We start from the raw sequence: 18,729 nt of genomic DNA, 5'->3' as shown, positions 1-18,729 counted from the left end.
AGAACAATGTCGGCAACCTACTTTCATCTTATCCACTTGTCCATTGTTTTGTTTAACGGGTGAAAGAAGTGTTCCACACAGGAGGACTTAATGATATCAGGGGATCTTCATGCTCTCTTCTTGTTTATAGTGGTTTCCTGACAGGCTAAGCTTCTGTGTGTGTGCCACTCTCCCTTCTTCTGGTCCTTTTAGGAGCTCAGATTCAAGTATGGTAAAATCCAGGGTATAAGACTTTGAATACATATGTTGTCATCTAAAAGGTGAGCTGCGTCCCATACTCTGGTGCAACCAGCACACTAGTATGATATGCAGGGAGAGTATTTTATTGCATTTCAAAGAAGTTTCACTGTGCAAAGCATGCTGGGTACACAGTGAGGCGGAGATGTCCAGCAGCTCCAGCTTTTCTCCCTCATTAGGATATAATCATGCATTTAGAGAAAACGGTGGACAACAAATGACCAGCGGAGGATGGTGGCACCAGTCTCAGTGAATTAGTCACAAGAATGGATCCATCCCTATTACCAATGCCACTGCTGAGCTCAACTACCATACTAGAAGGAAAAACCAGAGGGTATTAGAAAGAGATTCCCAGTAGCTCAGAGACTGCACACTGTGTGGAATGATGTGGATTTTGCAGTACTTGATGCTTGGCACGCACTCAGCTCACAAAGTCCTGTTTTTGAAAATGGTCCGGTACAAAATGTGTCCCTGTACACCCCTATTAAATATCTCTGTCAAAACTGAAATAGTTTTAGATAAGGGCCTGCAGTTTTACAGATTAGAGAAAAAGATATAACATTTCTTTATATCTCTCATTTTTTATACTTTGTGAAGATTCAGTGATTCCATTCCCCAGATCTGCAATCTGATCTGCTTTTTTAAGGAAAGAGGATTTTTGGAAAATATCATTTTAAGCATCTGTGACAGATTGCACGCCCCCGTTCCCTCTCTGTAGACATTACAGATATGTGACGGATCAATTAACTTGTATACGATCAGATCTTTCCACAGACTGGTCCCTTTTGTCCGATGTTTAAGCAGCAGAGGTACAGGGTGCTGCAGCCCTGCAGAGACTCTGCAGCCTGCTGGGTATTCTATGCAGAGGAAAGCATAATGGTATTCATGGCACAGAGGACCCAATATGGATTTCAGCATAGAAATTCAGCCATTAAATCCAAACTGAGGCACTGGAAATGTATTCCAACAGTGGCGGTCTGCAGTTATGGAAGGCTGCGATTGGATGGTGCTGCTGTGAATGTGAATCTAGTTTTTTGAACTTTTTGTAAGAGCAAAAAATGTGCATTTTTTTCTCAATGTAAGGGAAAGTGTGTGTGTGTGTATGCCAGCGTGCGTGTTGGGGTGTAATATTTGGTGTCTTACTTGCAGTAGGTGTCATTTATCATGCCGTAGATATGGATCTCTTTGCACATGTCCATGGCGAGGATGAGCGTGAACCAGCCGGTGCTGAGGTACGAGCCAGACTGGATCCTGCAAACACACAGAGACAGCTCTTTAACTCTCATGTTCATTTGCATTAATACAAGAAGTGTATATCATTAACATTATAATAAAAACATCGACAGAGCATTCAGGATGCATTTTCTCTGACCTTTGTTCTCTTTGCTCTTGTGGGCTTGTCATGCAGTTGATCCGAGGTTTAAAATGATTCTAACAGCTGTTCTTATTTTAGGCTGCTCGGTATAAATGCCTCAGAGCGGGATCAAAAATGGAAATCTAAATGTAAATGCATCTACAGATGTACAACCATATGTCTGCTGTAGTGTACTTTTAAACACCCATTTACTACACTGTACATGGGTAGTGCTGGAGGTTTTACAGTTCAGTGAAAATATAAAAAAGTTCAAACGCTGAGGAAAGCAGCAGACACTGTTGTGTTGTTGAACAGCTCACCATAACAAGCGAACAGCAGTACACATGCTGTCCCCTGTGAATGATGCAGGAACCCCGCGGGCCAATCAATAACAACATGCATAATCCTTTCATCATCAACAGCAGACCAGCCGTGTGAGAGTTATGACCTTTCAGCGTTAAAAAACTCCACACTTTGATCATCTTCAAACACACAACACGCTGAAGAGACGATTCTCAGCTCCAAGTTCTGTCTACAGCAGATGAGTAACGTCTGAAGGGAGTCTTACAGAGAACACCCACAGCCCCCACAGGGCAGGCGGCCCCCTCATTCCCAGAGGGGCCCCCTGCCTCTCCATGCAAATACAACAAGGAGCACAAGACCTGGTAAGAATGAGTTAAAGAGAAGGGCATGATATTTTTTCTTTTCTTTTTAAAGGATTGAATGTGCAAAACTATCAATCATCTTACTTGTATGAGTTATTGATATGCTTTGTAGCCATTTCCATGACTGCTGGTTATTCATTCAATGTTAAAAGTGTCAAAGTGTTGAAACATTAACATCTAACTTAAAAGAAAACAAAGGCAGACTTAACTTCTTTGTTAATTTTGATGTCTTAAAAAGTCATCATGAATAATGTCACTGCTTTCTGTATTTCTGCTCCTGACTGATGCAGCACCTTGGACAGCTCCTGTGTCTGTGGCTGCTGCAGGTTCAGCACCTTGGACAGCGATCAACACTCTTCTTTCTTCTGAATCACTGGCTCACATTTTAGCTCAAAATCTCAGGTAAGTTTACTTCTTTCAGTAATCACATGACCCAGGTGATTACTAGCTAAGACTTACTCAACCAAATGACACATGGATAAAATTCACCAGAACAATTATTGAGAAATTCACAGGAAAGTAGGATGAGGAGTCTTCAGACATGCTGCCCAGTCAGTTTAGAAGACATCTATGGCCACCATTGAAGGAGTTTAAAATGTGACAAAGTGAGAATGGTTCAAAAGTTCCTTAACAACAGGGGAAAAGAAAGTTATGGTGATCCGTCCAATAGATTCCCTGAGGAGTAGAAAGGTAAACAACAAAGTGTCACGAGAGGAAAAGTCAGGGTGTCACACTCAAAGTGTTTATGTGGTTTTTGTGTTGGAAGCAACTTCCCTTTAATGGAATTCTATCCTAAGGTAATTGAGACGGATCAGTCTGGAGTGAGAGGTGGAATGACTGACTCTGCTGTGCTTCCTACTATCTGTCCCTTCATGCTGCAGACTTCTTTTTCCAACCCAGGTCTGTCTACCTGCAGAATCAGGAGTGCTTTTTAGGCTTTGGCTGATCTACCTGCAGTAAAGTCAGTTCATCACAGCCCCAGAGGTAATGTAGATGAGCAAACCTTAGTTCACAAACCTTATTGTGATGCGTCAGTGTTCAAACAGTCAAACTCACATTATCTGGAGGGATGCTGGCACAGGAAATCACAAAGTGTAAGTCTGGGACAAAGTCCCTGATTAAAGTCTGCCCAAAGCTCTACAAAGCTTCAGATCAGCTCATTAAAACATTTCATTTCCAAAGTTTTGTTGTGAATCAGAAATAATTAACAGTAAAACTCCTCTCTTATTGTTGTGCTGTAAAGCAGCTGGTGTGTAGCTGAATCAGGTCTGAGTGATAACTAGAGGTTCATTTCCCAAATGATTCACCAACAAGGCACCTCATTTGTTTTCTTTTGTTAAACCTGCATTGCTGCTAGTTTTTCAAATTATACACAATTATGAATTATGATTACGAGCCATTATGAACATAGACTTTATAATTAAAGCAGAAAAGAGACAAGCGGGTTGATGACGGCATGACAATGAGCTGGGATAGTTTTACATTTCAGAGCTGATGTTAGAAATGTGGATTAAAACATGAACTTTTATAGAAGTGACCTCATTAGGCTTCATCTGTGAGGTCGTCATGTATGAAGCAGATTCAAAGTGACAGGGTGGAAGTTATAAACCTTAAGGGATGAATATGTTTTTGTATGTATGTATACATGTAAATATATGCATTGCATATTTTGATGTACTTCTTTCATTGATACATTTTTGATTACTTCAGATATTTAGTTTGTCTTTAAAACATTTTAGACTGTATAAAACATGGACACAGTCTCAATGACGTCACCTATTGGTTACTTAGCAGGGCAGAGCCAGACCTTTTTAATTGGGGCAGCCATACTGGGCACTGACTTTCAGCAGGCTGGCATGAAGTAGGTGAGCTCACATAAATAAGATACATTTATTTAACATTTGAGTCTTTTTCTACTTTGTTTTCTACTTTAGCTATACACATTTATCCATGATACAAATGTTAGTGTCCTGTGTTGATTTATTTTTTTACTTTAAAACCTCACACAACATAACAGCAAAACTTCAATCTTTTCAGCTTAAATCTTTTAGGACTCAAAAAAGAAAAAGAGTCACGTGTTAAATGAAAGTATGAACAAAAAGAGACAAGGTAAACTATCAAAGTAAACTAACAACTACCCTGGATCTGAAGGGGGAGGGTTTGAAGCTGGATGATGGAAGAAATACTGACTCAACCGAACTCTCAGTCTAAAACAGATCAAGAGGTGAAGCTGAGACTGTTTTTGATAGGCCCCTTGCAAACAGCTTCATTGTGCCTGCCTGTCAACTTGGCCACGCCCCTGGTGCAAAACCTGATACATAAATTCTGAGACTTTGTATCTTCAAAATGGAGAACTTATAAAAAATATTGCATTCATGTGGACACTTCAGGAACAATTTTTTTTTGCCTCTGCATTGGCTTAAATTTTTAACCCTAGAGGTTGCAACTTGAAAAAGATTTTTAAAAAGATCTCTTGATCTGGTTCCTTAGTTTTTGAATGTCTGTTCAGTGTATAAAAAATATTGATTGTTAATGGTCCTCTCTATTCATATTAAGACTTTCTATCAAAACCTTAATCTGCTGGTATAAAAATTATAGCTAGTGTTTCCTCACAGATGCCATGTTATGAGGATGTTCAAAGAATTGTAATATTTAAAAGCCAATAACAATCATTATTACACACACCAGAGGCCATTGAAAATGGACAGGAGAGAAACCTCTTGTATCTGATACATTTTTCATACGACTTTAATACCAGGGAATAATATATTTCTTTAATTATAATGAGACTATTACTGAAATCTAGACATTACATCCACTGCGTCACAAAAAGCAGACTTTACTGAACACAAATACTCTTTGGCTTGAGGTAAACTCCTTACACAGTCATTGCAAATTATAATGCAAACACATGCATCATAAATCCAAAGGGTCACATTGTAACATTACACTGTGCAGATTTCCCATTTGTCACGTCACAGTTATCAGTGCTGCTGGTTAACATGAAGCAGGGGGAGACTGCAGCGTCTCATTCAGAGGACGGCTCAACCTGACATCACACTGCTGAGAGATAAATCTGTTCCCAACCCATTAACTCTCTAACACGGACAGACGCTCGAGATGTACGACCACCCTGCTGCTTTTTGCTGCTTTCCCCATAAAGTACTCTCTTTGGTGTGTAGTAATAAAAGCTGAGGTGTTCCTGCATAGCACTGTTTAGAGATGTGATGATGTGAAAACACTCTTGGTGTCTGAGTCTTCGGTTCTTAATTTGATGAAGTTTGAGTTTTTCGAAGTGCTGCTCTTATCACTGTCAGGTCAGCTGTTTTTCTCCTCTGCTTGTTCAAAATTAACCTCTGTTGCTGCTAATTAAAAAGTAAAATGTGTCATGCAGCCTGTGCAGCTGAGGATTTGTTTTGAAGACGCTGCCAGTAGGATGATTGTGGCAGACACTGAAGAGGTTTCATAAGCTAAATCCTGTTTTGATCATAGTTTGGCTCTGAACAGGATTATAGACGTTTTAGTCTGAGTGAACCAGACACCTGCCTATCTCGGTCAGCGCAGATGTTTCTGACAAAATGAGAAAGAAAGCAGTCACTTATTTTTGATGATCTTGGATTGTTGGCTATGAAAGAAGTATAGCATCAGAGATTAAACTGATATGGATTCCAGGGCTCATCAAACAATGACACTTGAGAGCAAATTACCCGAGATTCAGTATGAGATCGATCTCCAGTTACTTTCATGCACACATCCATGCTCCATCAGGAAGATTTGAAAGAACTTTAATGACTACCTTCAGATCAAAACCTTATCTGCCCAATACTTCAGTTTGTGATCAGACACGTGCAACACTAACCACATATCCACGAGACTCAAGGGTTCAAACATAGCTTTCCAGATCAATGATAGCCATTCTCACATCACTAACACAATAGATTGGACGCAACTGACTTATTTTTCTCAAACCAGTGCACATCACCTGTACAGACCCACCTTTAAACACAACTTCATTAATACAGTTATCTTTCAGTAGGAGACACTGTGGGCCAAGGTGGCAACTTACTAAAACTGAGAGGCAAATTAACTTCCTAGCTTCAGGTCAATGCTCTGCAAAATCTGGCATAGTCTCTTCTCAAACTCCATTTGAGTCAGGTGGTGGGAGTGCCATGATGAGGCTGACACTGGAGTTGGTATCACGTTTCTCAGAAGATTCAGAGATGAATGGATAGAAGGTGTATCATCACAGCCCTTTAACTCCATATGTGTGTTCACCCAGGTTACTAATGGTTGCGATCTTGGTAAGAGATTACCGTTATCACAGATGTACGTCTCTATAGACCACATCACATCATGCCAGCCATACAGTAGTTGTGCTTTCCCTAAGACCCCATGGCAAGTTTTCCCATCAGCCAGGGCAAAGGTCTGGTTGTCACTTGGCTTCATTCTTTCATCCCGAGCCACCTTCATCCAGTGTTAAAACAGTTTTCTTCTCTCTCCTAAATCTCTTTTTTTCCATTGAAATGGGAGATTGTTTTACTTTTAAAGTTAAATTTAAAGTTAATGAGGTAAATGCAGTTGATTAAGCTGGATAAACTCTTTTGAGTTTCTTGTTTATTGACAGTTTGAGGAAAACATAACTTATTGATTGATAACTTGATTATCTGTAAGTGTGGTCATATGAGGGACTTGTCACTACTCAGGGGATCCTGGTCCACTCAGACTCTTTGTTGCAAAACCAGCCAGGCAGAAACAAGACAAACCAACCAAACAACCAAACAACCAACCAGCCAACCAACCAACCAACCAACCAACCAACCAACCAAACAACCAACCAACCAGCCAACCAACCAACCAACCAGCCAACCAGCCAACCAACCAACCAACCAGCCAATCAGCCAACCAACCAACCAACCAACCAACCAACCAACCAACCAACCAACCAACCAACCAACCAACCAACCAACCAAACAACCAACCAGCCAACCAGCCAGCCAACCAACCAACCAACCAACAAACCAACCAACCAACAAACCAACCAACCAACCAACCAGCCAACAGACTTACCTATTGCTGAAGATGACTTCAACTTGGCCACATAATAAGCATTTTTTAAGAGACTCCAACCCAATCACTAACCTCTGTGTAAGAGTAAGCTCTATTTGGGCTTTTCTCAGCCTACAGAAAGCTCATTAGTTTTGTACTATTTATGGACTCAACACATATGTAATTCTCTGCCTGCAGCGTTCTGATCAGCTGATCAGAGGAGCTTTCTGGTGGCAAAGTGAAGCGCTGAAAGTGTTAATAGAAATGTTAAATACAATCACACTAACATTTGTGATTGGGTTTGAGTTTCTTATAATTAACTAAGTTAAGTAAATTACAAGGTTAAGTTGACCTCGTCTGCAGCGGTTGATAGCCTAGCTTCTGTTCTGTTTCTCCGTCCGCTTTCTCAACAAAGAAGCCGAGCAGATCCTCTGATTTACTATATATAACCTGGCTTCAATAAACTGTACTATCCCTTTAAGAAAAGTAATTTTGAAGACCCTTTACAACCCTTTAAACTTGCAATATTTAACTGCAAAATAAAAACAGTGAACTGCTCCTCGGGGGACAATAAACCCCAAATCCCCAGAAAACAACAGCAGACTTATAATCAACAAATATCCTTTATGACCGCACAGAAGCCAAACTCTGAGTGTTATTAGCAGAACCAAGCAGGATTTTATTTAGAAACCAATCAGCCAGAATAAACAGAATTTGTAGACTTTCAGAAACCCGATAATTTGTTATCCCGGCGACCGCTCTCTTACACACACAGACGCTGGAGTTTAGTGAAGGCCAAATTACAAAAAATGCTATTTGTTGTAATAAGGGAGCACAGGAGCACAGAAGGGAAATGGCACATTATCAGTGATACACAGCTCTGCAGCTCTCAGCCGTCAGAGCTGTCAACACATCACTATTAGCCTGCATTATTCATCAGCCATTTGCCACTTTAGCAGCAGACACACACATACAGACACACGTACATATATTCACACTCTCACACACACACTCGCACCACATCCCCAGTCGAGAGCTGAATGTCCTGGAGCAGGAAAAGCTTGCTGGGATAAATAAAGGGGTGGGATCTGCTGACCTGATAACTAGCGTTTAAAGCAGGCGTCTGTGAGTGGAGAGAAAGACTTCAGTGTCTACAACAGGCATTATGTTTACCTACAACTATTATAATGGAACAACTTTGCAGAAAGGAGGCTGTTGTGGCCAATTTAAATCAGAGATAAGGCGCAGTTTGAAGCTGCTTTGGCAGGAGAAAAATAACTGAGCAGGAGGACAGAGAGAGAGAGACAGAATGCAATTTGCTTGTTTTGTTTCAGCAGAAAAACACAAATTTTACTCAAAAGATGGCAAACAACGGTGTCAGGAGGTCTGACTCGACACTGCCTGCCTTTTTACCCTGCCTCTCCCGGTCCTCTCTGCCATGGCTTTCTTGAAAATAGAACATAATAAATTGTGTTTGGGTACAGACAGAGCCAGAATGAAAAAAGGGACAAAAATGAGAGAAAAAAAACATGCAGGCTCATTTGAATGCTTCTTTTTTTAACTCTCTCCGACAAAAAGCGGAGACAAGTGGGGCGGGAGTGATTGGGACTGACATGCTACGACGCTGCGGCAATACCAGCACAGGGAATTGAAGGGTGTAGGAGAAATGAAGTCAGACACTCAGAGCAGGGTCTAAGCAAATAATCCCCCAAGTCTGACTGAGCCGAAGCTTATTGTGCTTTACCTGCCGAGTGCTAGAGGCACAGGAGCGACGGAGAGCCGTCCAGGATCAGGGGGAGACTCGTCTACCTCCGACTCCGTTCAATAACTCACACTTGACATTCACAGCAGGGGAGCTGTCCATGTGTGCGAGAAAATCCGCTCTGAAGACCGGTTTAGATGAACCGTGCGTTATAATGCCTCTGCAGCTGCACAAATTTGATACGACACCTGTCAGAAACACTTAGTGGAATGTAACTCCGCTCTATTGTGAAGAGTTGATCCTCTGTCTGTGAGAGGAAATCAGTTTGACTGTAAATACTGTTATATGTCATGCCAAAGTCAATTATAACACAATGTTAGATAAATGGGAATATTCACTGAATCACACACATGCTGGGTTTGAACATGAACGTGGTCATCAGTGGACACATCAGCTTCAGTTCAGTTCTAACTCAGAGGATCCTATCAGACCATTTATCCTGACTTTGAAGTTTAAAGAACAACTTGTCATTATTGGGATTTTAGTCTCTGTTGTTCTGCTCTTAAAACAGAGTTACAGGTTAAACCAAGCAGCAACATCCGGTCTTAAAATAATCATAATAATATAACATAATAATTAAATAACATAATATATAACAATTAAATAACAATATAATAATACAAATAAAAGTAATTACAGAGAGTAGGTTGGACGATGGCTGATATGTAATATCAATTTCACAGTGTTGTTGTGTTGTTGTTCTCTTGTTTTTTAAATTGCTGAATTTAAATGAACATTTCATTAAATAGATGTAGACAGAAACATATTTGGCTTGTTTTTTTTGCCGTATCGCCTCTGGATTTTTTTCCATCTGTCTGTGACAATTGAAACAGAGACAATAAAAGGTAAATATTTGAGTTAAAATGCAATACACAGCAATAATAACAATGGAATATGATATAGTGTGTTTCCATTCAATGCAATGCAATATGTAATATGAAACTAAAGAAAACATAACGAAAAGATATGATACAATGTGTTAGATAAGACATAAGATATATGATACGAAACAAAAAGTTACATTAGGATATAAAGCTAAACAAATTAATACAACATGAAACACTATGATACCATATGATCTTATATGTGACGTAACCATGGACAGTATAATTAAAGGACGTAGTACCCGTGACATCACCCATCTGTTTCTGAAGCGCTGTTTTGAAGCCGATCGTCGGCAGGAGTCAAATTGGAAATGCTGAACTTGACCTTATGTCTGTTGAGCTAGTGTAATACATCTAGAATGTCTATAGATGTATTATCTTCTCTACATGAGAAACTCAGTCAAAATGCATCAATGATTACTTAATCCCTAAATAATAGTTTCCCATAATTATTCACACCCTTCTTTATTTTTGTAAATTAAACTGTGTTCAGGATCTGATTCAGCGTTAAACAGTGAAATGTTACGGCTGTCCTAGATTTTTAATTTAAGACAAGCTTTAACTTTAATGTCTAGACAGCTTGTGTTTGCCAAACAGCCAAATGATCTTCTTCTGTTCCTCCAACCTCATGATCAATATCTTGCTGTGTTGTTTTGTGGAGTGGTGGACTGCTCTATAACAGGGTGCTCTGTGAATTAAGTTAGATTGTGCTAAAGAGCGGGATCAGTGCGGTACCATCTGTTCTGTTCAGTCGGGTCAGTTGGTGCTTGAAATGAAAACTCTTGCCCTCCCACGCGTTCAACCTTCACCAAGTTATTTCAGACACAATCTGTATCGACTATTTCATCCATCAGACGAGTAAGGACACTTAGGCTTTCTCTTTCTCTCTCTTTTGTGCCCCAAAGAAATTGCCACTCTAGTGAAGCTACTGATGTTTATTTCCAAAGTACCACCCAACCGTCGCGCGCAAACACAATGTTATAAAGAAGAGCTTCACTTGATTTACTTGTTTAAAATTGATCCAAGCCTTAGGAACATGAACAGCAGATATCGCCTCTGTCTTTTCCCCCCCTGGCAGCATGTAGCCCGATGCAAATGACTGTTTGGCATTAATTAATTATTTCAAACAACAACAATAGACCGCCAGACAAGTTGTAGTGTTTGCCTATGGGTGAGTTCTGAGTAGAGGAACAACACACCGTGTCTTCTCTGTCTCTGAAGCAGCTGGGAAGCCCCTGAGACACTACAGTGACAAAATCCCAAGCAGAGCCGTGGGGTGAAGACGGGCTTCTTTCTATCATTTATTCTTTTACACAGACCACAGAGCACAGCAATTTATTTTAATGATGGGAATGAGCAATGCAGCCATGTTGGCTTATTGAGGCGTTTCTTAATTCTGCCGAGAGGCTTTCTGAAGCATCAGGGGTGACCTCAACACCCTGCATTATGAAAAGACAATCTGCTTTCTTCAAGCATACTTTTGTTTACTTTCACAAAACTATGAAGATGAGCAAGAGGCTGTGAAAGCAGAGATGTTTGATTTTTTCTTTGCATGATGTGAGGTCAAATAGAAGCTCTCTGGTGATTTCTGTTTCATCTTATTTTCAGTAATGACTCAGGGCAAAGTCATTGTAAAGGCATCACATGTAGTTTAATACTGGGGATGTGATATCAAGTCCATGGTAGGATAACTATCGCAATATTTTTAAATAAGACCTCGGAGACTTGCAAAAATGCCTTTTCTATAGCTCTAACCAGCTCATGAAGTCCACCAAATCCATGGTGAGTGAGATAGAGTCTGCTTGCTTGAGGCGCTGTGTAACTTCAGCCTCTGGCAATAGTGTTTGACTCATGTATGGCTGTAATTGAAATTTATTCTATGTGTTTACTAACATGAATTGTTTATATTCAGAGATACAGCAATCTTGAGATCTTTTGAGCTTTCACTCTGTTATGGTGAAGTGAGGCTGTAAAGACATATCTTTAGAGTCTAAAGGCTGGCTAGTTTTTTTCCTTGCATCTTCTTGAATCTTTTCAGGGTGATGATTTGCCAAGTGGCCCCTCACATTACTCGTATTTACCAGCAATTAGGTTGCCGCAGTCTGGCAGTGTGTGTGGTATTGTCTTTGTTTTTCCATTAACTTACTCTCTGCTTTTATTTCTTGACACGTACAAACCAAAATGCTTCCACACATCAGATTGAAAGCCACTGAAGCATCCACAAATTCTAATTCCTCTCTCTGTTTGTCACTAACAACGGAGTCTGCCACTTTGGCACATCTGATGCAGTGAGCAGAGTGCAAAGGATGATTTGAACGCATGGGACGAAGGTCTCTGGAGTTCCAACTTCATTTTGCTTCGCTATATTAAGACACTTTTGTTCTTGCGATACTGCAAAATGAATGATACCGTTGTATGCCTATTTAGAGCGAAGTCCAACAAACCTAGCCACAGTCTGAGATCCTCTGGCAGTGCTCTGCTAGCTGTTCCGAAGACCCGAGTGAAAACCAAAGGGGATAGGGCGTTTTCAGCCAGAGCTCCTACACTCTGTAACAGCCTGACAGAGGAGATCAGACTTGCAGAGACAGTCCCTTGTTTTATGTCATTACTGAAGACACATTTTCACAGGAAAGCTTATTTTGTGTGATTTTATCTAATTTTAGCTCTTATTTTAAGGGTCTGTTTGATAAGTTAGTATGTTTTTTAGTTTTCCATTTTATTTTTTTTACAGTTCTTTTTGTTTTTATTGCCTATTGTGGCGCACTTTGTTACCTGTATTGAAAAGTGCTATACAAATAAAGTATTATAATTTATCAATCAGATGTTTGAATTTGAGTGTGAAAAATTGCAATAATAGGATGGGTTACCATGAACTTTTATACAGACATTCATGACCCTCGGTGGATAAACTCTCTGCACTTTGATGATTGCTTGCCTTTACAGGCCCTCACCATGCCAAATGTTTTTTTCACTTTCTTTAGTGAACTGGCTTTACAACTGTTGGATGGACTTATGATCTGGTGCTTTGGTACAAACCGACAGTCATGGTTCCCAGAGGATGAAAAAAAAAACATTTGTTTATGCTTAACCACATTTCTTTCATCAAGTAAAAATGCAAGTTTTGTTTAAATCTTTGAAATATGATCAATTACCTAAGAACCTAATCAGCATCAGCTGTGTTTAGCATTAATAAGCACATGTTAGCATGCTAACATGCTGAACAAAGGTTGTGATGAGAGTAAACATACCTGCTCTGTACGGAATGTAAGCATACATATTTTTGGATTAGCAGAAAATCATTTAATTGAACAAAGTTTAAAAGATGGACAATGTGCATTCTTGTATTCTTAGCTGTGTACAGGCCATCTCTTTCAGGGTCTTCTGCTGTTTGTGTTCTTTATGCAGCCTTCCTCTTCTTTATGTGGCCTTCTTAGAAGAGGAATGCATGTGAATCTCTTCTTCTTCCCCCTGCCTTATAGCTGGAGAAAACTCAGCTTCCAGCCCTGCGGTACTTTTTGTCTGTTTACAGAAAATGAAGGTTTTTTTTCATTCTTGCAGGGTCATGAATCATTGAAAACATTTTAAAGGTTTTACAATGTTTGCTCGTATGGTATTATACTCAGCAAAGAAAACATTCTTCTTCTAAATGGAAACCCTCACAAAGCAATGGCTTGTTCCTCTGTTTGTCGCCATTGTTAAATCACAGCCCTGTTCAGCTCAGATCTTTAACTTCACGGCTGTGGATTTGTTGGTTTAGCTTCCATTTCCTTTGTTTAAGTATTTCTCTTAATTGATTTCTGAGGGAAAGAAAGTCTACCAAAACACTTTAAAAATGCAGCAGGTAGGAAGCTCTGGTTTGTTCTTTGTTTGATGGAGCACAACCTGACCCTGAATGGTTTTCAGCATATCAAAGAATCAGATTATTCAGAATAGTTACAAATATTTTAAATGAACCAGTCAGACAGCGTGTTGACAACTGTCTTGGATTGGGAAATTCGTGTCTGCATTTCTTTTTTACAGTATAATTATGTTGAGTAGAACAACAAGTGTGCTCATTTTACAGAAACAGGTGGCTGTCAAAAAAAGATCAACTCCATCTGTAACCAAAGGCACTGCTATCACACCAACTGCAGGTAATACAAAATGATCTCTACATTACAGTAGTACAATAGAGAGATACACAAATTCAGCAGATATGTTTTTAAAGCAAAGGATTCAACCCCTCTTATCTGAACAGACTATTTATAGACGGATCAACAAGTCCTAATCAGCCTGAGTGTGAGTCCTTAATCTAGTGAAATCAGCCTGAACACAGACAGGAGCTGCTCTAACGAACCTAAAAAGGGCAAAAAAAAGAAGAACATGAAGGGCAACCATCACCTCGCTGGGTGTGATGAAACCTCTGACGCTTTCAGTCAAATTATTCGGAGCAGTTATCGCTCAAATTGATGTAAAACAAAGTTTTTCTGGCGTTTTATTCTCAGTGTTGCTGCGCTGAATCTGTTTTTCCAAAATAAAACCAGCCTGCTGTTTCTCTAAGTGAAGATACGGACGCTATCGACTTCTATCTTCTCTCCAGGATCAGGTTTCCTCTGAAAAGAGTATAAAACTGTCACTGCCCATTTGTCACTGTACCACTGTGGTGACCTTAAAAGATGTGGCTGGCGATATTGTATTTTTTTCTTTTAGTCCAGAACTCCATGAAAAGACCAGACCGAAAAAACAGTTTCATTCTATTAGAGAGTATTGTCTGTGTAGTAGAGATAGATAGAGGACTGAGGCTGATGTGTCTTATTCTTCTCTGCCATAGAGCTCTATTGTTGTCTCAAATCTGCTGCATGTCATCTCCACTCTCCCCTCATGATATTTCCAATATCTTTTCAGCTGTCTGGAACAATAAAGGCAAAATGGCCAAATAAACATCAATGCACCCCAGTGTTGCTGCGTTGCTTATATTACAGTGAACACACACACACACACACACACACACACACACACACACACACACACACACACACACACACACACACACACACACACACACTCTCAGTGTATTTAGACTGACTCAAACCCACCCACAAAATCCACTTCTCAAATCCAATGACGCTGTTAAAAGACAGAATTTAAAAAGGCTCATAACTTGATACTTAATGTCAAATATCCTACGACTACACAAGATGAATCATTCGACATGGCGGGCAAGGTTACAGCAGCATGATGGGAGAAAGAATTTCACTTTGTAAACTCACACAACGGCTGATGATCATTCAGACCTGAGTTTCCCTTCGTAGAAATACCAGCATTGTTTTCCCTCCTACAGGTAAAGGAAAACAATGAAGTGGTGAGCTATCGTCTATGTCCAGGGAAGAAAAGTTGTTCATCGCCAATGCTAGGCAAGTTACTAGAGAGTCCAGCGCTGCAAACACCGGTGACAGCTCACGTTAGTTTGGCAGACCAAGGAGGAGCAGCTCCATCCAAACAGCAGAGGATTGATTTCAAATCATGTCCAGCTTCACAATCTGTGAGCCAGGGAAGACTAAAACAGACTGATTGGGAGGTATGTTGTTGAAGACATGCTTCAGCTTCACATATTGATTGTTGAGTTTGCTGCTTTGAGGGAACTACTCAGCAAAATACCACTGAGACGAGAGGCAGGGTACACAAACAAATCTCTTCTTTTCAAGGTGACAAATCTCGTACGCTACTTTTGATAGCAGTAACTAGTAACGATGTTCAAAGCAACCTGTTTCCAAGTTGTCTGAATGGAAATGAACAACCAACAAGTCTACAAATGAGAAAACTCTCAAAAATCAGTCAAAATTGAGCTCAATTTCCTGAACACAGCAGAGCACAGGATCACAGAGTCTGCAGGCAAACATTGTCAAATTGCTGAGTGTGGCTAAGGTTACCAGAGCTAGCATCACCACCCCTCCGTCCTTGCAGGTTAGAGTCCACATGCCTGTGCTGATTACACATTGATCTGGTGCCTGCAAACAACCTTATCTCTATCTTCTATATATCAATAATACTGACAAAGTGTGCTACATAAAGCCTTCTGTCATCTGTGTTTGTTTACATCGGGGTAGTAGAGCAGCAGATGACTGAATGTTGACAGTCAGCTCTGAAGTGTTTCAAAGTAAAGACCAGCAGCTGTTTCACTCTGCTGATGTTTTCTCTTTGTCCACTAGGTTTTTATATGTTTCCATGATGTGACTCATACATTAAAGTGGATTCAGCTTTTGGCAGCCGTTTGAACATTTGAATTCGATATTTGGAAACCATTCCTTTAACATCTCCGCTGCATTGTGAATCAGTTTATCTTCTGATGCCTTTATTCAAAAATAAATCCCATGAGACAGCTTGTTAAATTGCTTTCTATATTTTCTCTTCTGATTGTAACACCATCTTTTCTCAGGGATTAGTCATTTGTACTGTACTCCTTCAGGGCATAGTGATATTGGATTTCAGTCTCTCTGGGATCTGTCTTTCTGGTTCAATATTCTTAGCTGTTCCTCTCTTTCCTGTGACCCTTTTTTCCTTATTTCCCGTTCTCTCTCAATCACAGCTCCTCTGTGCTTCCATCACCTCTGTCCACTGTGTCTCTCTCTGACCCTTTCAACTCTTCTTCCTCCCCTCTTTCTCTGGCCATCCATTGCTCTGTCTCTGCTGTACTCTCTGTTCTGACCCTCTGTTCCCTGCCGTCCCCTCTCCCCTGAGTTAATGGCCTTGTTGTCCTCCTGAAGCAGATGTCAGAACGAGTGCAGTGAGCAGACGGAGGACAGAGGGCTGGTAAAAAAAAAGGACAGAGAAGAAAAAAGGGGACAGAGAACTCCCCGTGTGGAGGCTGGTGTCCAGCCAAGCAAATCCTTGGTACAGTGAGTTTACAGCCACTAGAGTCAAATTGTGTTGCCTTTTAGTGACGATGAGACCAGAAACGAGAGCACTGAGAACTTCAACAAACCATAATATGCTGAAAATACCACAGATGAGTAGAAATGTATTCTTAACCTTCCCTGAAGTGTCCCGGAAAAATGTCAGAGCATCAAAGCGTGCTGATGATGATGATACATTTATTCAGCCGCACTGTCATCACCACTCAGCCTTTCCTAATGAGAGAGCTCACATCGGCTGTGAAGTGCAATATCTGCCTGTTCGGGTTGGCAAATGTCATGATAATCAGGCGACCTGTAAGGTAAAATACAAGTGTAATATCAGCTAAAAATGAGGGTGCGGCTGTAAAGTGTGCCTCATTAACCCCAAGAAATGCTGCAGAAGGGAAAAGGAGCAGATTTATGATGGATATGAAGTCAACCCGAAGATTCTGCAAAGTCTTCATTCTTCCAAAAGTTTGACAAGTGTCTCTGATGAAAGTGGCTTCCTGTTACTTTTTGAAGGCGGATTAGATGTCACGACAGTTTCTGTATTCAATCCAACCAGCATCTAAGGAAACCATATGATATGAAAGCACATGACACAATATGATATGACATGATCTGATGCGATAAGCTATGATAGGATAGGATACAATATGACAGGACGGGAGACGATGAGACTCAATGTTCCTAATTGCCCCAGTAACAACAAACAACAATCCACCTACAAACAGCAAGCCATATACCAATGAAACCACAAACAACATGTATTGTGAGATTGAATAAAACTGTAAGCAGGGACAACCTTGTATTCAACATAAAACCTGGTTTAAGACTCCGGATCTCTACACACTAGGGATTTTCTAAAGCCTCCAATTTCTTAGTCTTATAACCGACTAAAGTTTGTCCTCCAAAAATCCGGAGAGCTCCGACCTGCCAGATCAGAGACGCAGCAAGAATGCAACTGAGCGGATACAGTGGAAGTTAACACATTGACTAGAATAGAATCCTATCAGATCCGGTGCCGTGATGGATCGGAGACGAACTGGATCTGGTGGAATTTGGCTATGTTGTTTTTCTATTTCATTTTGATGACGCTAAAAAAATTCTGGAGATCATGTTCAAAGGAAATATAATATAACAATTTAGATGCAACAGCAAGAAAAGCCTTCTTCTGGGTCTTACAAAAACATTACCATGCCTAGCTAACTTTAAACAATGACACATACCTGCAGCAACAGTGATTGTGATTGACACAACTGTTCAGACTACAGCTGTAGATTAACCTTGACTCAAACTCAGTTTAAAAAGACGTATGTGAAACTCTTTTGTGTTAAGCGTCCAGCATCATGAATTTAACTCCTCATCAACCCCCCCCCACAGAAGAGGAAGGTGAGTTACAACAATAGATTCAAAGCTCACAGGTAGACGTTGGGTGAGGACGCAGGCTTTTTGAAATGCCCTACATAACAGCAGGAAGACAACACCGAGGCTTTCAGGTGAGCAGCATTTAAGTGTGCATGCAAGCATGAGTGAACAGAGCACTGATGACTCAAGTACAACACTAATTTTGAAATGATAAGTAATTGGGTCAGAGCTGTTTGCAGGCTGAGAGGTGCAGAACAACCCAGCGTAAACAATTTGCACCTGCACAACATGGAGAGAGAAACAGTCTGGTTGTATTAACTCAAGATTCAGGACACAGAATATGCATGTAAATATGGATATTTTCATACACATGATATCGTCTCAGCCTCCATGCTACATGACAATGCTGTTGATTATTGACACAACTCATTGGTGATTGGTCAGGAAAGCTCTTAGTTCAATCAAGTGACAGTATTGACATTAATGAAGCCTCTTTGAATACCTCAGGTATTGATAGGTTGGGTTAGCTGGTCACTCTTAA

The 18,729-nt window shown here is 40.3% G+C and overlaps 1 protein-coding gene across 1 annotated transcript in view; it reads right to left on the bottom strand.

Moving 5' to 3' along the window:
- Positions 1–18,729, bottom strand: part of st6galnac3 (ST6 (alpha-N-acetyl-neuraminyl-2,3-beta-galactosyl-1,3)-N-acetylgalactosaminide alpha-2,6-sialyltransferase 3) — a 115,655-nt gene that overhangs the window by 11,116 nt on the left and 85,810 nt on the right. Inside the window, 1 exon segment of the mRNA XM_034703648.1 lies at positions 1,381–1,488. Within this exon segment, the coding sequence (XP_034559539.1) occupies positions 1,381–1,488 (108 nt within the window).

Source organism: Notolabrus celidotus, chromosome 15, assembly GCF_009762535.1.
Source record: "Notolabrus celidotus isolate fNotCel1 chromosome 15, fNotCel1.pri, whole genome shotgun sequence".
Classification (NCBI taxonomy): domain Eukaryota; kingdom Metazoa; phylum Chordata; class Actinopteri; order Labriformes; family Labridae; genus Notolabrus; species Notolabrus celidotus.
The sequence above is the reverse complement of the archived record's forward strand: the minus strand, read 5'-3'. Positions and strand labels throughout refer to the sequence as shown.